This window comes from Mytilus edulis, chromosome 14 (assembly GCF_963676685.1).
Source record: "Mytilus edulis chromosome 14, xbMytEdul2.2, whole genome shotgun sequence".
NCBI lineage: Eukaryota > Metazoa > Mollusca > Bivalvia > Mytilida > Mytilidae > Mytilus > Mytilus edulis.
Genome location: NC_092357.1, coordinates 55,458,188 through 55,475,681, shown reverse-complemented (window position 1 = coordinate 55,475,681; position 17,494 = coordinate 55,458,188). Strand labels below are relative to the sequence as shown.

The window sequence follows — 17,494 nt, the reverse complement described above, 5'->3', positions numbered from 1 at the left end:
GACAACTATCAACAATAGTGGATTAAGTTCATTATTGATACTGTGGTTTCCTTCATCTGTTCATTTTTCATGGGTATCAATTTTCCTGGATTAAGGAAAACTTGCATTTTCATGGACATATGTTGTGGGGTTAGCCAATATCTGTATGCGTAGCATATATAGAAATTTGTAATTCTTTGAACATTTGAATTCATGGGTCACCTGTACCCACATAAATTGGTATCCAATGAATCCACAGTAGTTGATTTGAAAGAAGTAATATATTTTCCTCTATCCACAAAAATTGAAAATCTCTTTGGTGGTCATCTATATGTCAGCAGAAAAATGACCAGAAGAAAATTTTAATTACTGCATGGGCAAATTGTCTAAACAATTCATTGTACAAAATTAAATAATTACTTTACAGTATTGCAGAATACATCTAAATATTTCTGTGTTAATTTTTAGTGATGACAGTCTACATTCGAGTGGTGTAAAATCACTGCAGAAAAAATGTGAAACCTTGGAGCAAGAAAATGTGAAACTTAAATTGGAGGTAAGAAAAAATGTGAAACCTTGGAATAGTAAAATGTGAAACTTAAGTTGGAGGAAAGAAAATGTGAAACTAAGAGTTGGAGGTTAGACAGAATGAAATCCATCAGCTCTTGTTAGTACTTGCAGAGACTTAAAAAGTAGAATAAAGATGAGGTTATACGATTACCAATGAGACGCTTGTAAATTTTTATAAAGAGTCAGTTAAACTGGAAATAAAATAAGGAGAGGTGGTATGATTGGCAATGAGACAACTACTCACCAGCAGAGCAAAACACATTTGTCCACGCCCCCATCATCTGTGAGGGCAACTCAAAAAGGGATGTCTCTTCTGTAAATCTTATTTACATATATGAGAATGTTGAGATCATGCTGAATGTGTTTTATTTATAGATAAATGAAATAATATTTTTGTATGTTTTTCAGACTGCTCAGTTATCAGCAGATACATATGAACTTGAAGAAAAAGAGTCAAAACTTGTCAATGATTGTCTGCAACAGTTTGGTAAGATTGGTCGAAATATTATATAATCTGGGGTTAAAAATTGTCAGTATAAAAACAGACTATTGCTAAAGTTTACCAAGTCATTGTGTTCAAGGTTGTAGTTTTTATACGCCTGTTTAAATGATGTAGTATGGTATACCTCCTCCGTAAATCTGTTCGTCTTAAAAACTCAAAAACTCTTAAACCAATTTGCATGAAACTTTGGTCAATTGTTTATGTCTATTGATGTGAGCTCCTTTGTGATTTTTATAAATTCTAGATTTTAAGTTTCTGAGTTAAAGGATTTTATTCATTTAAAAGGGGGGATTTTCCAGTTTTCGAACAATAACTCAAAAGTACTTTGAGCATTTTTCATGAAACTTTGATACTGGTATATATCTATTAAAATATAAGTTTTCTTAATAAATTTCTGAAATGAATTTGACAAGTTAGAAGTTTTAATCTTTAAAAAAAAGCGATGGCTGTATCATTGTTCATGTTGCAGCTCTTTATTGTATATATTTTAGTAAGGTTTGGAGTAAGAGTTTGGTCTATTATTAGGAAAGGCCTGAACTGAAACTTTTTGATTTAAAATGGTGTGGATTGTATAAACAGTTTAAGTTGAACTATGATATTTAAAAGTACGAAAATTAAACTGTCATAGGTCCAAATAAATTGCTCAATTTCTTTAATTCTATTTTACTTTTATAACAGTTGAAGTAAAGAAAGATTTAGAACATTATGTTGAAGAATTGACCAAAAAGACGGAGGAGAATGGTGCACAGAAAGAAGAAATAACTAATTTACTGGGGCAGATTGTTGACCTTCAGAGGAAGGTTAAAGTGGTAAGAAATGGAAATTTTATGATTTATATGTCAGTTGTGTGCAGATTTTATTTGAACTTGACCTCATTTTCAAGATTAATTGCTCAGTGTTAAGTTTTTGTGTTTTAGTCTGTTTTTACTATATTAAATTAAGCAATAGCATGAATATATTTGTTGTATGGAAGAATTGTTAGCTGTAAATGTCTGCCAGGCATGGTTCATCTGACCTTTACCTCATTTTCATTTATGATTGGTCAATGTTGTTTTCTTGGTTAATGTTAAATTTATGTGACCGTTGTAATAAAACTTTGTATTTTTTTTTAATTGGCACTACATGGATAAAACTAGAGGATTATGAACTATACCAATCTCATTAAAATACAGATCTAGATTATGTGCCCATGTTCTACTTTCTGTTATGATAAATTTTACATCAACCATTGAAATTCACCCTACAAATTTATGAAGATGTCCATCATTTGGACAAAACATGAGGACTCTGAAAGGTCTTTAAAACAGAAAGTAGAACATATCCTTGTAATCGTAGCATGAAAAAGGACATGTATTTCAATCAGATTGAACAGTACAACAGACAAATCAACCACCAATAAAAATTGAAAAAACAAAAGTACACTTTTAATATTGTCATCCAATCAAAACCATTGATACAAAATGATTACATTTGAATGCAATTTTCATGATAAAATCAAATGGTGATTTATTGTTTGATGTGTCTTGTGTTCTTACACTGCTAGAGAAATTATTACTCATAAAGTGATATTGAAACAATATATATATATTTTTTGTTTAAAACATTTGAAAGAAGAACAATTTTATTCATTTTCCAGCAAACAGCAGAAAATCTAGAACTGCAGAAACATTTAGAAGCTTCACAAAATACCCAAAGATTTTTAACAAGAGAGGTAGGCATGGTTTAAATAAAGATAGCAATTTTCTTTAAAAAACAGAAGAAGAAATGTTTAATTTGCACAAATTTATGTGAGTCCAAGATCTCATGAATTTAAAAAAAAAACACTTTTATACTTTAAATAGAAATATTAAATTACAGTTTTTTATCTTCTGAAAGTTGCTTAATAAATGAGTTATCTTAAGCATTGCTCTTGGATATATTTTGATAACCACATTTTATTTGTGCTTCACTTAAAATTAAGAACTAAATGTAACATGTTGCAGGGGATATAGAAACTCCAGACACCCTTCTGTTCATCTGTCCTGTTTTGTTAGTGTGCTCGCATGTACAATTCTTGCCAGATTTTTATGAAACTAATATTATCAATGTCTTGCACTAGCTCGAAAATCAGTGCTGATCAATTATTTTTAAACGAGTTATGCCCCTTGGAAACATTATTTTAATGGAAAATTGCATTGTAAGCTTTATCATGTGTATTACTCTTCCCAGAATTTTGTGAAACTTAAATCAATTCATAGATTACCGTAATATATATATGCTAAATCTTTGAAAAGACTGAAAATCAGTGCCTATCAATGATTTTAAATGAGTTATATTCCTTGGAATAGATCAAATAGGTGCAACTCGGGCACATTGGAACTCTGTTCTTTTAATATATTTAATACAGTATTCCCGCCCAGTAAAGTATTTTGTAATTTAAAAAGAAATGAATACATAATCAGAATTGAAAAACCTGAAAAATGAATTGTTTGAACAATTACCAAAGAGAAACTACTCTAGAATATCTTTTACAAACATATGTATACCTTATGTTTTAGATCTCAGAGTTAAAAGATAAACATGATGAACTTGTTGCACTTTACGAAGATGCACAAGAAGAGGTACGCCAAGTACGCAGAAAACAGAAACCTGGAGCTGTGCGTCACAATTACATGTCGTCGTCCCTGCTTAGTTTACCTTCTGATTCCCTGGCGTCCGAACTAGAGACATCACTGAAAGGGGATATGGAGTATCCTAAAGGATATTCACCTACAGAGAGGAAGTAAGTACTGTCATACAAGTGAGAGGTTTAGCTAGCTATAAAACCAGGTTCAATCCACCATTTTCTATATAAGAAAATGCCTGTACCAAGTCATAACAGTTGTTATCCATTCATTTGATGTGTTTTATCCTTTGATTTGCCATTTGATTAGGGACTTTCCATTTTGCATTTTCCTCATAGTTCAGTATTTGTGTGATTTTACTTTTTAAGTAGATTTGATTATTGGTAACTGGTGCTTAATTTACCTAATTGTCCTCTATATTCATTCCTTGGCCAAACACACTTGAATTTGTCGAAATCATTTTTCGTTTGATTTTTTAATATTTTGTTCAAACATTATAAACTCCTACATTTGGGAACAAATTGGGAAAGGTAAGAAATTAGTCAATGATTCGTCTATTTTTTAAAACAATTTATGCAACAATTTCATAATTACATTTAGACTGTTTGACTATTCCTAAATCAACTAGAACCTTTCTGGATCGTGGCCAGATGTCTTTTACTCGTATCTTCATTAACTAACTTTCTAGATCGTGGCAAAGTGTGTTTGACTCAGATTTTCACTAACTAACTTTCTGGATTCTGGCCAGGAGTGTTTTAAGCAAGTTTTCTCTCTGGTATCCTGGCATGGCCTTTACCAAATATCAAAACTTAATACTGTGAATATGCAAAATTTTAAACACTAACAACCGAAATGTATTGAATATACATGTATATTTTGAAGTGGACACCAATCAACTATTAATATAGAAATTGCAATGTACAATATATATGTTATCTTTTCAGGGTCCATAATTGGAAAGTTTTCGAGACAGTAAAAGCAGCCAAGAAGTCTGGTTCAAGATGCAGTTCTATACGTAGTGGTAGTCATTTAGGGGCGTCTAATTATAGTTTAAATGACAGTATTGAATCGGCCCCTGTTTCGAATAGAAGTTCTATGTACTTCTCTGATCTTGAATCTGGACCTAGCGATGCTACAGGCAGTGATCTGGATGGTTTATATGGGTAGGTAATTTAGTCACATCACCTCATTAAATATATTGTGTATTCACTATTATTCAGGGCTATTCCAGAAAAAAATGTATTATGGGGGTTGGAAGGCAGTTTTTGTCAGCACCTGCCACCCAGACAATTGTAATTGAGAATTATAGTGCATTATAGTGTGAAAAGTTGCTCTGATACCCATCACCCATGTATTATTAATATAAGGTGCCTTCCAACCAGGGGCGGATGCAGGAATTTTCGAAAGGGGGGGTGCTAACCCAGGGCAAAGGGGGTGCAAAACATATGTCCAGATACAAATGCATTGATCGGCAAAAATAAAGGGGGGGTGCGCACCCCCGGAACCCCCCCTCTGGATACGCCACTGCTTCCAACCACCCCCCACCCCTACATTTTTTTCTGGAATAGCCCTGATGGGATACCAATTTTTGTGGGTTCAGGTAAACTACCAATTTAAATGAGCAACAATTTCAAATAAACATGTATGGAGATCTTAGCAAAACCATGAAATCAAATATACACGAAAATGTAAGTTTTAACTCAATCCACAATAAAGTGGTATCAATGAAAATGAATGAATCCACTGTATATGCTGAACAGAAAAGAAACACAATCACAACGGCCAGACAGCAATTTTCATTCAACTTTCATGTTAGGGACATAGGGTCATTGTATGTTATTATTATGTGGAAAAATATATAGTCATGTTCAATCTGAAGGATGAGCATACATGGCATATAAGATTTTTCTAGAGAGCACATGGGATTTTCTAGAATTTATGTCCTCTCTGTGCACGTGCCTACTCGTAACATTGATAGGAAGAAATGAAAAATAAAATTGAGAATGGAAACAGGGAATGTGTCAAAGAGACAAGAACCCTACCAAAGAGTAGAAAACAGCCCAAGGCCACAGATGGGTCTTCAACACAGTGAGAAACCTACATGAGGTATATAGAATATACACATTATTGCTATTTGTCCGCCATTACTGGATATCACAAAGGTTCCCCTAAAATCTCGACGTAATTATCTGTCAAAATATCTAACGCCACAATGAAAAAGTGGTTGTTGTATGACTTCAATAGTTCTAACGGGGGAGATTCATGGGTCATCTGAGACAGATTTCCAAATAACCATAATCTGTATTGTTTTCCCTAGTATTTCAAAAGATTTTTGCCCGATTTATACCCAATATTTAACATTAAGTATTTTTTATATTTTTCAGGACCAGACATTCTTTAGGAAGACCAGGGATACCTGGGTCCAATGACCTGGAGACTGCTCTACGTAAATTATCACTCAGGAGGGCTAATGAACTGAACGAGCAAGATTATAAAGAGGATGAAAACAAACGACATAGACAGAGGTTTGTGGAGTTAGGACTGCAAATCCTAAGGTTTAATGTCTATTCCATTGAAATGAATGGGGGAGAGGCACGGGGGGGTCTCAACATGGGATTTTGGGTACAGGTGTGCAGCTGGGATTTTAAAAACACCCCCCATTCATATATTGAATAATTGTGAAATCCCTACCTATACATATATTTCACAGCGAAATCATAACCCATTCATATATTTATCACCCATTGATATATCACAATCGGTCAATTACTACCTATTGATATATTTCCTCGGTAAAATTGCACCCCATTGATATATTTGACGGATCAAAAAAGGGACCCATTCCAGCGGCACATATGTATATACCTTTATATAGGAAGAGACCCCCCCGTGGGGAGAGGTATAGATTCCATAACTGAAACAAGTGTATTACAATATTTCTGCACTCCACTCAGTTTAATTTAAATATTAAAACATGAGGCTTGCCGAGCTTTTTGATTAATTAAAATTTTACTGTTGAGAGTGGAGAAATATGGTAATACACGAGTTACAGTGGTAGAATCTGTTTCTCTAATGCATTTTCTCTTTTTTTTTCAAAGATTTGCAGAAAGTTGTGTTCTCTATATGCATGATATGTGACGTCATCACACAAGGTCATCTTTATTTATGACGTCAGAATAGGAAATTCAGAGGAAATCAAGAAAATTAAACGTCATAATTAAATTTCGACCAATCTTTTGCAGAGCACAGATATGATTTAAAATTATCTTATTCAGGGACTTTCTATAATAACCAGACTTGTCTCTATTGATTTTAAATAATTACTAAGCCTCTGGTGTAAACAACCATACAACAATGATCTTAGTTTTCGTATCTCTGATATATGAAGCTAGTAGTTATTTGCATATTTCAAAGTGCAATGTAATTTAATATTTGTTTATATAAAATCTGATGGTGGCCACTAGAAATTTACTAACAAAAGACCTAGAAAGTTCTAAGATCTATATTTAAAAAAATGTCAGAGAAATCTTTTCAAAAGCAGCATTTTACAATGAAAAAATGTATAAAATTTCATGAAAATGTTACTTCATTAAACCTGAACATTTAGTTTTGAAGAACAATTTGTAAATGTGAAATGATTTTATGAAGTTGTGAATAAGCTAAGAGATGGTACAGTTCTGACTGCTTATTTTTAAAGACATTGTTATAAGTGACCAGTCCCACCAGTATAGACTGTCCCTGTCTTAGTTGATTAAAAAATCTTTTCTTGGGACTTTTTTTTACTTGTTTAAGGAGCTTTCGAATGTTGTATGCCTAAATCAATAATTTATTTTAGAATATTTTGTACAAGACATTCTAACTCTTCCTCTAATCCAGGGTTGACTTTAGAAGATTTCTCTGTAAGGACCAGAATTTTAATGGTCATTCTGGAAGACAGAATATATTACTACCCTACAATAACTTAAATGATAAAAAAATTCAAAGTTTCAGTATGGTTGCAATATGGTAATATGGTAACCACTCATGCTTATTTTCGTCCATTTTGCAAGTCAGCAGAAAATATTTGAATCTTGGTAAATAAAATAGTTTTTAATAGTAAACTTCTTTTTATGTTTGTAGGTCAGAAAATGAGAGTTCAACACCTGGTATTTGTCAGACACCAGACAGCACATTGTCAACAGGAAGTGGACTAAGTGGCTTATCAGGCATGACAGGAAGTAGTAATCCATATTATCGTCTGCCAGAAAAGTTGAGAATTGTTAAACCTTTGGAAGGTAGGTGATATACCTTTGTTTTGCATTTTTAAGATAAGGAAGTAGTTACCTATGAAAGGGTACACATTATGTATAATTTTTTTTTTTAAATTTAACCATATTGTAACTTAAAAATTTGTTGAATAAGATACAGAAGTACGAAAACCGCTTTTATAGATTTAAGGTATGTCAAATAGAAAAGCTATCATCAGATATTAAGCATTTTCGTATCATAAACAACAAAATGACAGGGTAACAACACAATGCTCCTTCAAATATTTTACAAGTCTCGTGGCAAACATGACCTGATGAAAAAAGAGATTTCTGTGCAAAAGCGTGAAACTGAAAAATTGAAGAAATAGGTCAACAATTTTGAGTTTGTTAGTATATTCCTCATCCCTCATCCCCATGTGTTTAACCCTAAGATTCAAGTAGGGAAAACATAGGGTATTCCTATATATGGAGATATCAACTAACACAAAAACTTGGACATTCAAAAGTTTAAACAAGCTCTAAACAGTAAGAGCAAGTGATAAACACATTAAATAAAGATTAAACATTGTAGGATTACTTGCAGTTTTTGTCAAAACAATTATACTGAGTATCCATGAAAATTGTTAACCACAAAAAAAAATCACATTAACAATTTATAAATATATTTTTTGACATTGTATATTATCAGGTTCTGTAACTCTCAGGCAGTGGCAACAGTTGGCCACACCAAACATTGGTGGCATATTTGAATCTCGGCCAGGTGTTCAGATCAAGGGAGAGAGAAAACTTGATCTAGAAGAAGAGCAGCATAATCTCAGTGATCTGGAAGAAGATGGTATGGATGCAATATATCTCTCATTATGATAAATGTTGACGTAAGGGAGATAATTCAGTGTCACTTTGATAATTTGATCAATTTTAATAAAAAAAATCAAATTTGTATTTTAAACATAACTATTTAGATATGTCTTTTACTACATCAAAATTGTTTCTTATATTCACCAATATAAGTACAGGTATACAGGTATACTGCAGTCTTATTTACACATTGTAATTTTCAGTAAGAGCTGTTCTATTTAAAACATTGTACTCATGCTAGGCACTTTGAAAATAGATCAAAGACTCGTAGAAGTTATTTCAGAGACCTGTATTGAATTTAAACCTGTAAAAAATAGTCGCCTTGCTTGGGGTCCTATGTATGTTTTTATTGGGAAGCCCTGAGGTAGCTTCTAATTGTAATTCCTATCATCACAAATATGGAAAATAAAAAATTGTAACGGTAGTCATTTTATATTTTATATTAATTTGATTTATATTATCTTTATTTTAACCTCAGGTTATTTGTAAAATAAATGCACACAAATGTTATCAGAAGCTGTGCGCAAATGTAAAAAAAAATGAGTCCCAAAAATAAGCCACCAAATCTTCATCCTTTATGCATTATTTTCTTAATCGTAGATGACTATGAACATTTTCCTGTGAGAACAGCCCAGGATGAAAGCTGGACTATCAATACCTACACAAACTCTGTGGTACGACATCCGTCTTGTTATTTAAGGTAATTATACAGTTAATAAGCACTTATTTATACATAACACACTTATTTATACATAACAGCCAATATTGAAATAATGTGGATTTATTTTAATTTTGTACCAATTTTTGTGGATTGCCAAAAACTTGCTTGTTTCGTGGATATTTGGTTTTCAGGGTTTGCTGAATTTGCATACAACCTGATAGAAAATTTTTAATTTGTTGAATGTTAAAATTCTTGGTTCACCTGTACCTACAAAAACCATGAAAATTGGTATCCAACGAATGATAATGAATCCACAGTAGTTTTTTCTACTCATCCACCGAGGGAGAGGCCAAAGGGAGAGTAAATTTTCCATCTTCTCCACCTAGCCCATTAAAAATATATTCTACAATTCAATTAAGGTGGAGTGTCATTTTAACCAACTAAGGGCAGCACACTCCAGATCTGACAATTGATACTATCAAATTTAACTATTCTTTACAAGACATTACACATGCGAATCTTTTGAAAAAGAAATAATTGGAAAATGTTTCCATGGGACATAGATGATGCTCCCACTAGCATAAACATTTTAAAGGAATTTAAACAAAAATAGTAGAGTGTCACAACCCAAAGTTGGGGCAGGGGTCTGGTTCTATGGGTGGAACCCCCATATTTGATGATCAATGCATTAGAATGGAACCCTAATATGGTTGGAATCCTCTTTATTCTGGTTGGAGAACCCCCTTTTAAAAATGCTGGATCCGCCGCTAATTTTTGGACCATATCCGTTTAACCAGCTGGGGCCTAGGACCATATCAACCTTACAGGCTGGGGACCTTATGATCATGCACACCTTATAGGCTGGGGACCATATTTTGGACCATATCCACCTTACAGGTTGGGGCTTGGGACCATATCCACTTATATATAATAACCAGCTGGGTCTTGGGTTTAGAAAGTGTTTGTTCATTCTTTGCCACTCTCACCATTGATGATTTAAATTAACCATCTCACATAAGCTTAGGTTTTAATCGTCATCTTTAACAAAAAGTTATATTTGATTTATTATTGGTAAAAGTTTATGGGTATTCTGGACTTTAAATTACTACTGTAAAGGATGAGGTATGATAAAGTCAACACCGAATATTAAATGCAGTAAAATTGTCAGGTCATTTCAAAATTATGTTAATTTCTTCAACATATATAAGGTAGTATGATACAATTTATGTAAATTTCTTTGACATCAATAAGATGATATGATATAATTTATGACATCATTGTAATATTATGAATATGGCAAAATGCTTATATTTGACCTTAATGGTAAATTATACACAATGAAAAAAAGATGAAATAAATAATGTGCAAAAGCCTTAACCCCAAAATATTTCAGTTATATACGGTTACAAAAACAAAATAAATGCATAACTATCTTTGTACAAGAAATTATTGGTAAGTGCATGATAAATTTATAATACTATTTGATTTTTAAAAAAACAAAATGTTTGAATACTGGCGAGCCTAATCATTCATTATTCTTAAAAAAATAAATTAATGTGATTTTTCTATTATTCCAAACATAACTTGGTACTGGTAGCTTTATTTTGACCTCTTATTTTCATTCCTTATACTCTTGATTCATTATTATTTGTTGCATACCAATTTCCATGTGTATAGTTGAACCATGAATTCAAATGTTTAACAAATTTCAATTTTTCTAGAGGCTCTTTATGCATACTTTTTCCAAATCCACAAAAATAAATGAATCTACGGTACTTTGCATATATGATATATTCCCTATTTCACCCAAAAACTATGATTCTCTTAAATAGCAACAATTTTTTTTTTTAATTTAAAGTCAATATCAAATTTGAAATTAAATTGGAAAGTTTAAATTTGGTGTTGACTGTAAAGTTTAGCATTTTATTTTTAACTTTTGGTTTTGCATTACACAGCATTTAAAAATACCATTGAAACTTACTAATATGATTGATTATAAATTATTTAAAGTACATTGAACATGTTGTGTGCATTAAAACAAGACATACTTCTTTCTCACAGTAATACTGAATATGTTTCTATTTTCTTAATTGATCGATGAGTTAGCGAGGCAAAAGCTGCATGAAAATGTGACATTGGGTTAAGTAACGTCCGTTGGAAATTCTTAACCCAATGTGCATACCAATTGCTCATTGAGAACAAGAATAGAACTCTTTCAGTGACTAACCTCATCTGTGTCCAACACGACAGATGAAATTGTTAAGTATTTTTACATTTTCTAAAGTACAGTCAGAGTACCTACTTAAGAGTGTGTAGAGGTTGGGTTATACTGGTTTACCTCTTGCTACCAATCCCATGGAAATTAACTAAAAAAACAGAGCTTTCCAGATTTTAATATGAAGCTTCATATGTTTTCAAATTCAATTCTCTCTAGTAGACAACTTTCGAGTTCGATGCATTTCCGTCAAAAACTCTGGTTTTAGTGAACGTCATTTGTGCGTTTAGTGGCGTCGTCACTTCCATTCTAATGTTGAGCGAGTGGTTGGAAAACTATAATTCTATATTGTACAAATTATTGGGCAAATTTGATTCTCAAAAATTGACAATCAGCACTGCTGTCATTAGGGAATTGTCATTAAGTACCTACAGAACAACCATTATTTCTTGTTTATCCTGCACAATGACGATCACTAAGACGCTTGATGAACGTTAATAGTGCAGGGATACAGGCGACCCCCTCTATCTGGTAAATGACGTCATAAAGGCGCGCATAATTGTCGAGTTTTTTCCGGTGATGGATGAACTCGAAAGTGGTCTATTGTGTTTATCAAGTACTTGCACATTGTGATATTATTAGAGAGCTACAATAGATACTTGTAATTACCTCTATTTACCTCAAATGTAAGTTATTTTCAATGGTATTTCTAAACACTGTGTATTTATTGTTAAGCTTTATCTGTTGTGACATTTTGTTTTTCCTTTATTTAGTGAGGACGAGCAATGTGATAGTGACTTAGAAAGTTTAACAGAGTGAGTTGTCATTTATTTTTCTTTTATTTTATTTTAACTGTCCTTTTTAAAAAAGTAATTACACATTCTGTGTAAAGATAGCTAGTAGTCATATGTATTTTAGAATTCTAGTAAAAATTTGACTGGTTTTAAATGTTATGCCTGTCCAAAGTCAGGAGCCTGAAATTCAGTGGTTTTCATTGATTGCTGTCTATAATATTTATTTATTATTGTTTTATACATCAATAAGTTATTGTTTTTCTGGTAGAATTGATTTACAATTTGTCATTTCATGTTTTTGATAGGTTACTATTTATTTTGTTTTTGTAACCGTATATTGACCTGTATGGATGCTTCAAAGCCTTGCTTCTACATCATTTGGTCTTTGGTGGATTGTATATCATTATCAATCATACCATGTATCCTTATACTTAATATTAACATTTTACAGACTATAGGTGAAAAAGAAATCTAGACACTGCCATAATTTGTCTGGCAATCTCATTGTCTGCTTAAAGAGGACCAGCAAACTTTTACTAAGACCACCAGATCTGTAGTCTTAATTAGCAAAATATTTCAAGAACTCAAAATTATTTAATATTTTGATATATAATAAATGTGCTATAAGTCAAAGAAACAGCAACCCATCACAAATAAGAACCCAAATGACATACACTCAGTAAGATAAATATTCTTTGTAAAGATAAAGATTTGATATATTTTATATTTTCAGTACCTCAACTCCTCTTGTCTGCTCACCAAGAATGGCTTCCCAGCATGCACCTAATGTAGGATCTATACCTGTACAAGGAGCAGGGCTTGGATTGGCCTCACTTCTGGGAGCAAGTGATCTCTTACCTCAAAATCTGAACAGAGAAAACACTGAAAAAACAAAAACAAACAACTCAAACTATACGGCTGGTGTAACCTCAGGTTCTTATACAGATGAAACACATAATTTGGATAAAAACTTTAGTGTCACAGACAATCGGAGGGTGAACTGTTCAACAGTGCCATCTAGTGACAGATATATTTTTCACAACCAAATGAAATCAGTGCCTTCAGATGTTCTCCATAATAAAAGTGAAACGGAAAATTTTATGTCCAAAATCAAAAACACTGGATCTTCTCTTTATGGTTTCCTTGGTAACTGGGGTCAAAGTTCACAAACTAGCACAGATGTGACCACTACCAACTCTTCTGCCATTGGAACCTTGCCTGTGTCCAATATGACAGATAGAGCGACCAATGATAATTCAGCAGGATCTAATGTGACGATTATATCGACAAATGATAAGTCGCCTACAAAGTCTTCCATGGTCTCATCTATATTTGGACAAAGGGCGGGAGGAAGTGTACTTGGTGCACTGACGTCTTTTCAACGGAGCGGAATATTATGATATTGACTGTGACTAAGTGATAATTATTCAACCAATATGCATTTTATCTCGCCTTATAAAGGCCATGTAATGGTTATTAATTATAACATATAATGCATTGTGCTGTCATCCAAATTCTTTTAAATTTTTATATGGTTGTGGATTTTTTTGATAATTTCTTCATAGATCTTGAAACTTTTAAACAGAAAAAGATTTTTGCTTCAGTCTTCACAATATTTTCTGACTTCATTTTATACATGCCATGTTTTTTCCTTTTAGAATTAAGAAATCTTTTTCAATTAGACATTGTAATTTTTTATTTTTTTAAATTTCCTAATCATAATAATTAAACTGAATTAATGTTTTAGTTACAAAAAGACAAGAATTTTTTGGGAAAAAAATGATAAAAAGTCAGATTTTTAAACGTTGATTTCAGCATCTGAATTATTATTATTACGAATTTAATGTGGTGTATTTACCTCAAAACATTTTTTTCTGATGGCCATACAGACTAAAATCTGTTCATATTATTGCTTGATTATAAAATAAATGGCAAAAATTGTCTAAGATTCAAATTGAAATTGTAGTGTAGTGGGCCCTGTGGTTTATAAACAGAATTATGTAACAAGTACTAGTCTTTCAATATGCATTTGTGATTTTATACAACTGTATATCAGTGCTGTTTGTTAATATATTTAGTAGTGTGTTTTTCTTACAATGATGAATACATCGTAGGTCACATTCATACTTCCTTAGAGGAATTCCATTCAAATGGAAATGGATGTTTGAATAAAGGAAAGATTTCAAAAAATGCCTCATCCATTTAAACAACTCACATACTTGTTTTAAGTGGTTTTACATACGTTTATCAAGTTTTTTAAAATTCTGTCTGTTTAAATCAAATTATGCAACCTTCCATAATCAGTTATCAAAGCTTTTGTACTCTTGGGGGATTTTTTTTACTGCAACAATTTTGTAAATTTTTATTTAGTCATTTGTAGGATTTAGGTTATTCATATGCTATTCAGACAAAATTGTACTCCTTTTGTAGGATCAAACCTGTAAAATTTTTATTGGATACATTTTAGGAGGAAATTTATGAATTCTACTTTTTTTATGTGAGACGATATGAAAATATAAGTTTTACAGGGATTTTTTTTATTGGTTTCTTGTTTTTAAAAATTTGAGAAGCCTTCTTTCATATTTGTAATATAATTTTAATTAAGGTATTTGCATAGAAATCGAAACCTATGCCTAGTAGTCAAATCCTGATAGGTGCTTTAAAATGGTATAATAGAAAATATGAATTAATAAAAATTGTAAATACTAATTATTTTGTACATAAAGTATGCATATTTAAATATATGTAAATTAAAGATGTGCTATATTTAGATATATTTATATTCTAGTGCTTTTAATTGGGCATTTTTATTTCCTTTTTCTTTTGTCCTTGCTTTCCTGCCTATTTAGACTTTTTGGAGTAGAATTATTATTCTTAAATGTATTTATAAGTTTTACAGAAACTGTCAAGCTATCGTACATAGAATTACACTTTCAGCTCATACATTTAGCATGTCTAGTTGCTCAAAATTTTAAAGTATTAATTTTAAGTTGTGCAACTGTTAAAGATGTACTTAGATGAAAAATCAAGAAATTAAAATTTAGGTGAATTTAAAAAAATCAAGAAATTAAAATTGAGGTGAAATTAAAACAATATAGAAATTAAAATGGATACTTTAAGTTTGAAGAGCATAATTAGTTTAGTAACAAATCAGCTAAAAATATTCATAGGTTATTAAGCTCCTATTCGAGATATTTGGACTATTATCTTATATTAGCATTGGTATTATTAGGGTCTCAAATCGAAAGAAAAGAAATATAAAATCAGCTTAAATTTAGGTAAATGATCTTTTATGACCTAGTGAAGTCTAATATGAAAAGCATAGTGGGTTTAAGATGGGGCAAACTATTTTACCCTGTATTGAAGGAAAAAAAAACAAGGAGTTCAAACATCTGACACAAATTCTCAAACCTCACCTAATTACATCTTTAAAAAATGTATATTTACCTAAACAATGTTGTCAACTTCATACAGGCATATTCACATTGTCCAATCATTTTTAACAACATTTGATAAAACAGTTAATTTCATAGGGTTATAAGAGAATTGATTTCTTCAATTTAGCAAATACATAGATATTCTCTTTACTTATATAAATACATAAACAACATTTGAAAATTGTGCTTAAAAATCATAGTGATAAAGATATTGACTTCAAAAAAATGAATGGTAAAAAAAATTTTGCAATTTAGCATTGATTCGTAATTTTGTGAGAGAATGAATTACCTGAGTTTGCAATTACAAAACAAACTCTACATATTTATATCTTTTTTTTATATATATAATACAAATGTTTATCTTTTGTTATATGAAAACATATCAACATTTGAAACCATAGTGATATAAAATTCAAAAAGTGATAGGCAAGAAAAAAATTCTGCAATAAGAAGTTGATATTCAGTCTCGTGGTATAAGATTTCCAAATTTTGAACAGATAGTTTCAGTACAATATTATACCAAACAATTTGTTGGATGTCACTAATCAGGAGCTTTTCTCCAAATTTTTACACAATTTCATACTTCATGTAGAGGATATTTCATGCTTTTGCATTTTACCGTCATCTTTTTTATCTATGCAAAACACAATTACAAAATTCAGTAGAATTTGAATCAAATTATTTTTAAGTTGGTACCAAACACCTTGAATAAAATTAATTTGGATCATTTAATTTTCATAAAATTTGGAAAAATGTTTACTTTGACATTTGGAATTGAACCAACCACTATCTCTTGAGAAATATCATTGGATATATAGCAGTTTGACAACACCCAATTTTGATCATTTAGAAGCTTTATATTTCCTGACCATTAGAACGTGATTAAAACATTCAGCTGATTTTTAATGAGTTATCTCCCTGTAGTGTAAGGTACCACCTTAAGACTTCTTGCACATGGTGTTTTGCTACGCTTATTTCTATTTGGTAGTTTTTTGTATTTTAATTAATAAGCTTTTGTATATTTGATCCATCACAGAAAGATTTACTGAGTTCCTCTTGGAGCTAAATCGCCATAAGATTACCCTTTATAGATATAATACAAATACTACAATCTATCAGTTTGAGATATTCTAGTTTTGGGAGCAAGGATTAAGCAAAGTCAGTTTGTTTTTCTTCATTTATTATTTCCCTAATTGTAGATATTTATATTTTGTGTGTTTTTATTTTCCATTGTTAAGTTTTATGTTGTTTTTGTTTTGTTTTTGGTGCTTATTCACTAGAAACAATCAGAACTTATATCATGATGATATTAAAACAAAATAAATTAAATCTGTGTATTTGTTTATGTTGCCATGGCAAACCTCTATACATATAATGTTACATGTATATCATAAATAGTACCAATTAATCTGACAGCACTTGTGTTAAGTTTTGGGCAAGGTTAAAAGAGAGTCTGGAACTACTTTAATTGATCTGTCATCCTGAAAATATATGAAATATTTGCCACTGGACATAAAGCAAGCATCAGCTATAAATCAATCAAATTATATGCCAATATTTAAATCTACACAAATTCTCTACTAGTGAAATAATTGGCTTACATTTGGATGTGATCTGTTGTAAAAAAA

General features: G+C 31.3%; 1 protein-coding gene across 15 annotated transcripts in view; it reads left to right on the top strand.

The window, feature by feature from the left end:
• LOC139503592 (trafficking kinesin-binding protein 1-like) overlaps positions 1–17,195 on the top strand; it is a 56,603-nt gene extending 39,408 nt beyond the window's left edge. For 7 of the 15 annotated variants that reach the window (XM_071293395.1, XM_071293394.1, XM_071293396.1 and 4 more), the window contains 12 exons: positions 448–535; positions 958–1,036; positions 1,730–1,860; positions 2,688–2,762; positions 3,589–3,812; positions 4,599–4,817; positions 6,039–6,179; positions 7,774–7,928; positions 8,590–8,736; positions 9,360–9,459; positions 12,409–12,450; positions 13,163–17,195. In XM_071293395.1, coding sequence (XP_071149496.1) covers positions 448–535; positions 958–1,036; positions 1,730–1,860; positions 2,688–2,762; positions 3,589–3,812; positions 4,599–4,817; positions 6,039–6,179; positions 7,774–7,928; positions 8,590–8,736; positions 9,360–9,459; positions 12,409–12,450; positions 13,163–13,829 — 2,068 coding nt within the window. In that variant the 3' untranslated portion in view covers positions 13,830–17,195. The remainder of the gene's footprint in view (positions 1–447; positions 536–957; positions 1,037–1,729; positions 1,861–2,687; positions 2,763–3,588; positions 3,813–4,598; positions 4,818–6,038; positions 6,180–7,773; positions 7,929–8,589; positions 8,737–9,359; positions 9,460–12,408; positions 12,451–13,162) is intronic. The other 8 variants (XM_071293401.1, XM_071293400.1, XM_071293402.1 and 5 more) reach the window with 3 other exon arrangements.
• Positions 17,196–17,494: the final 299 nt, after the last annotated feature.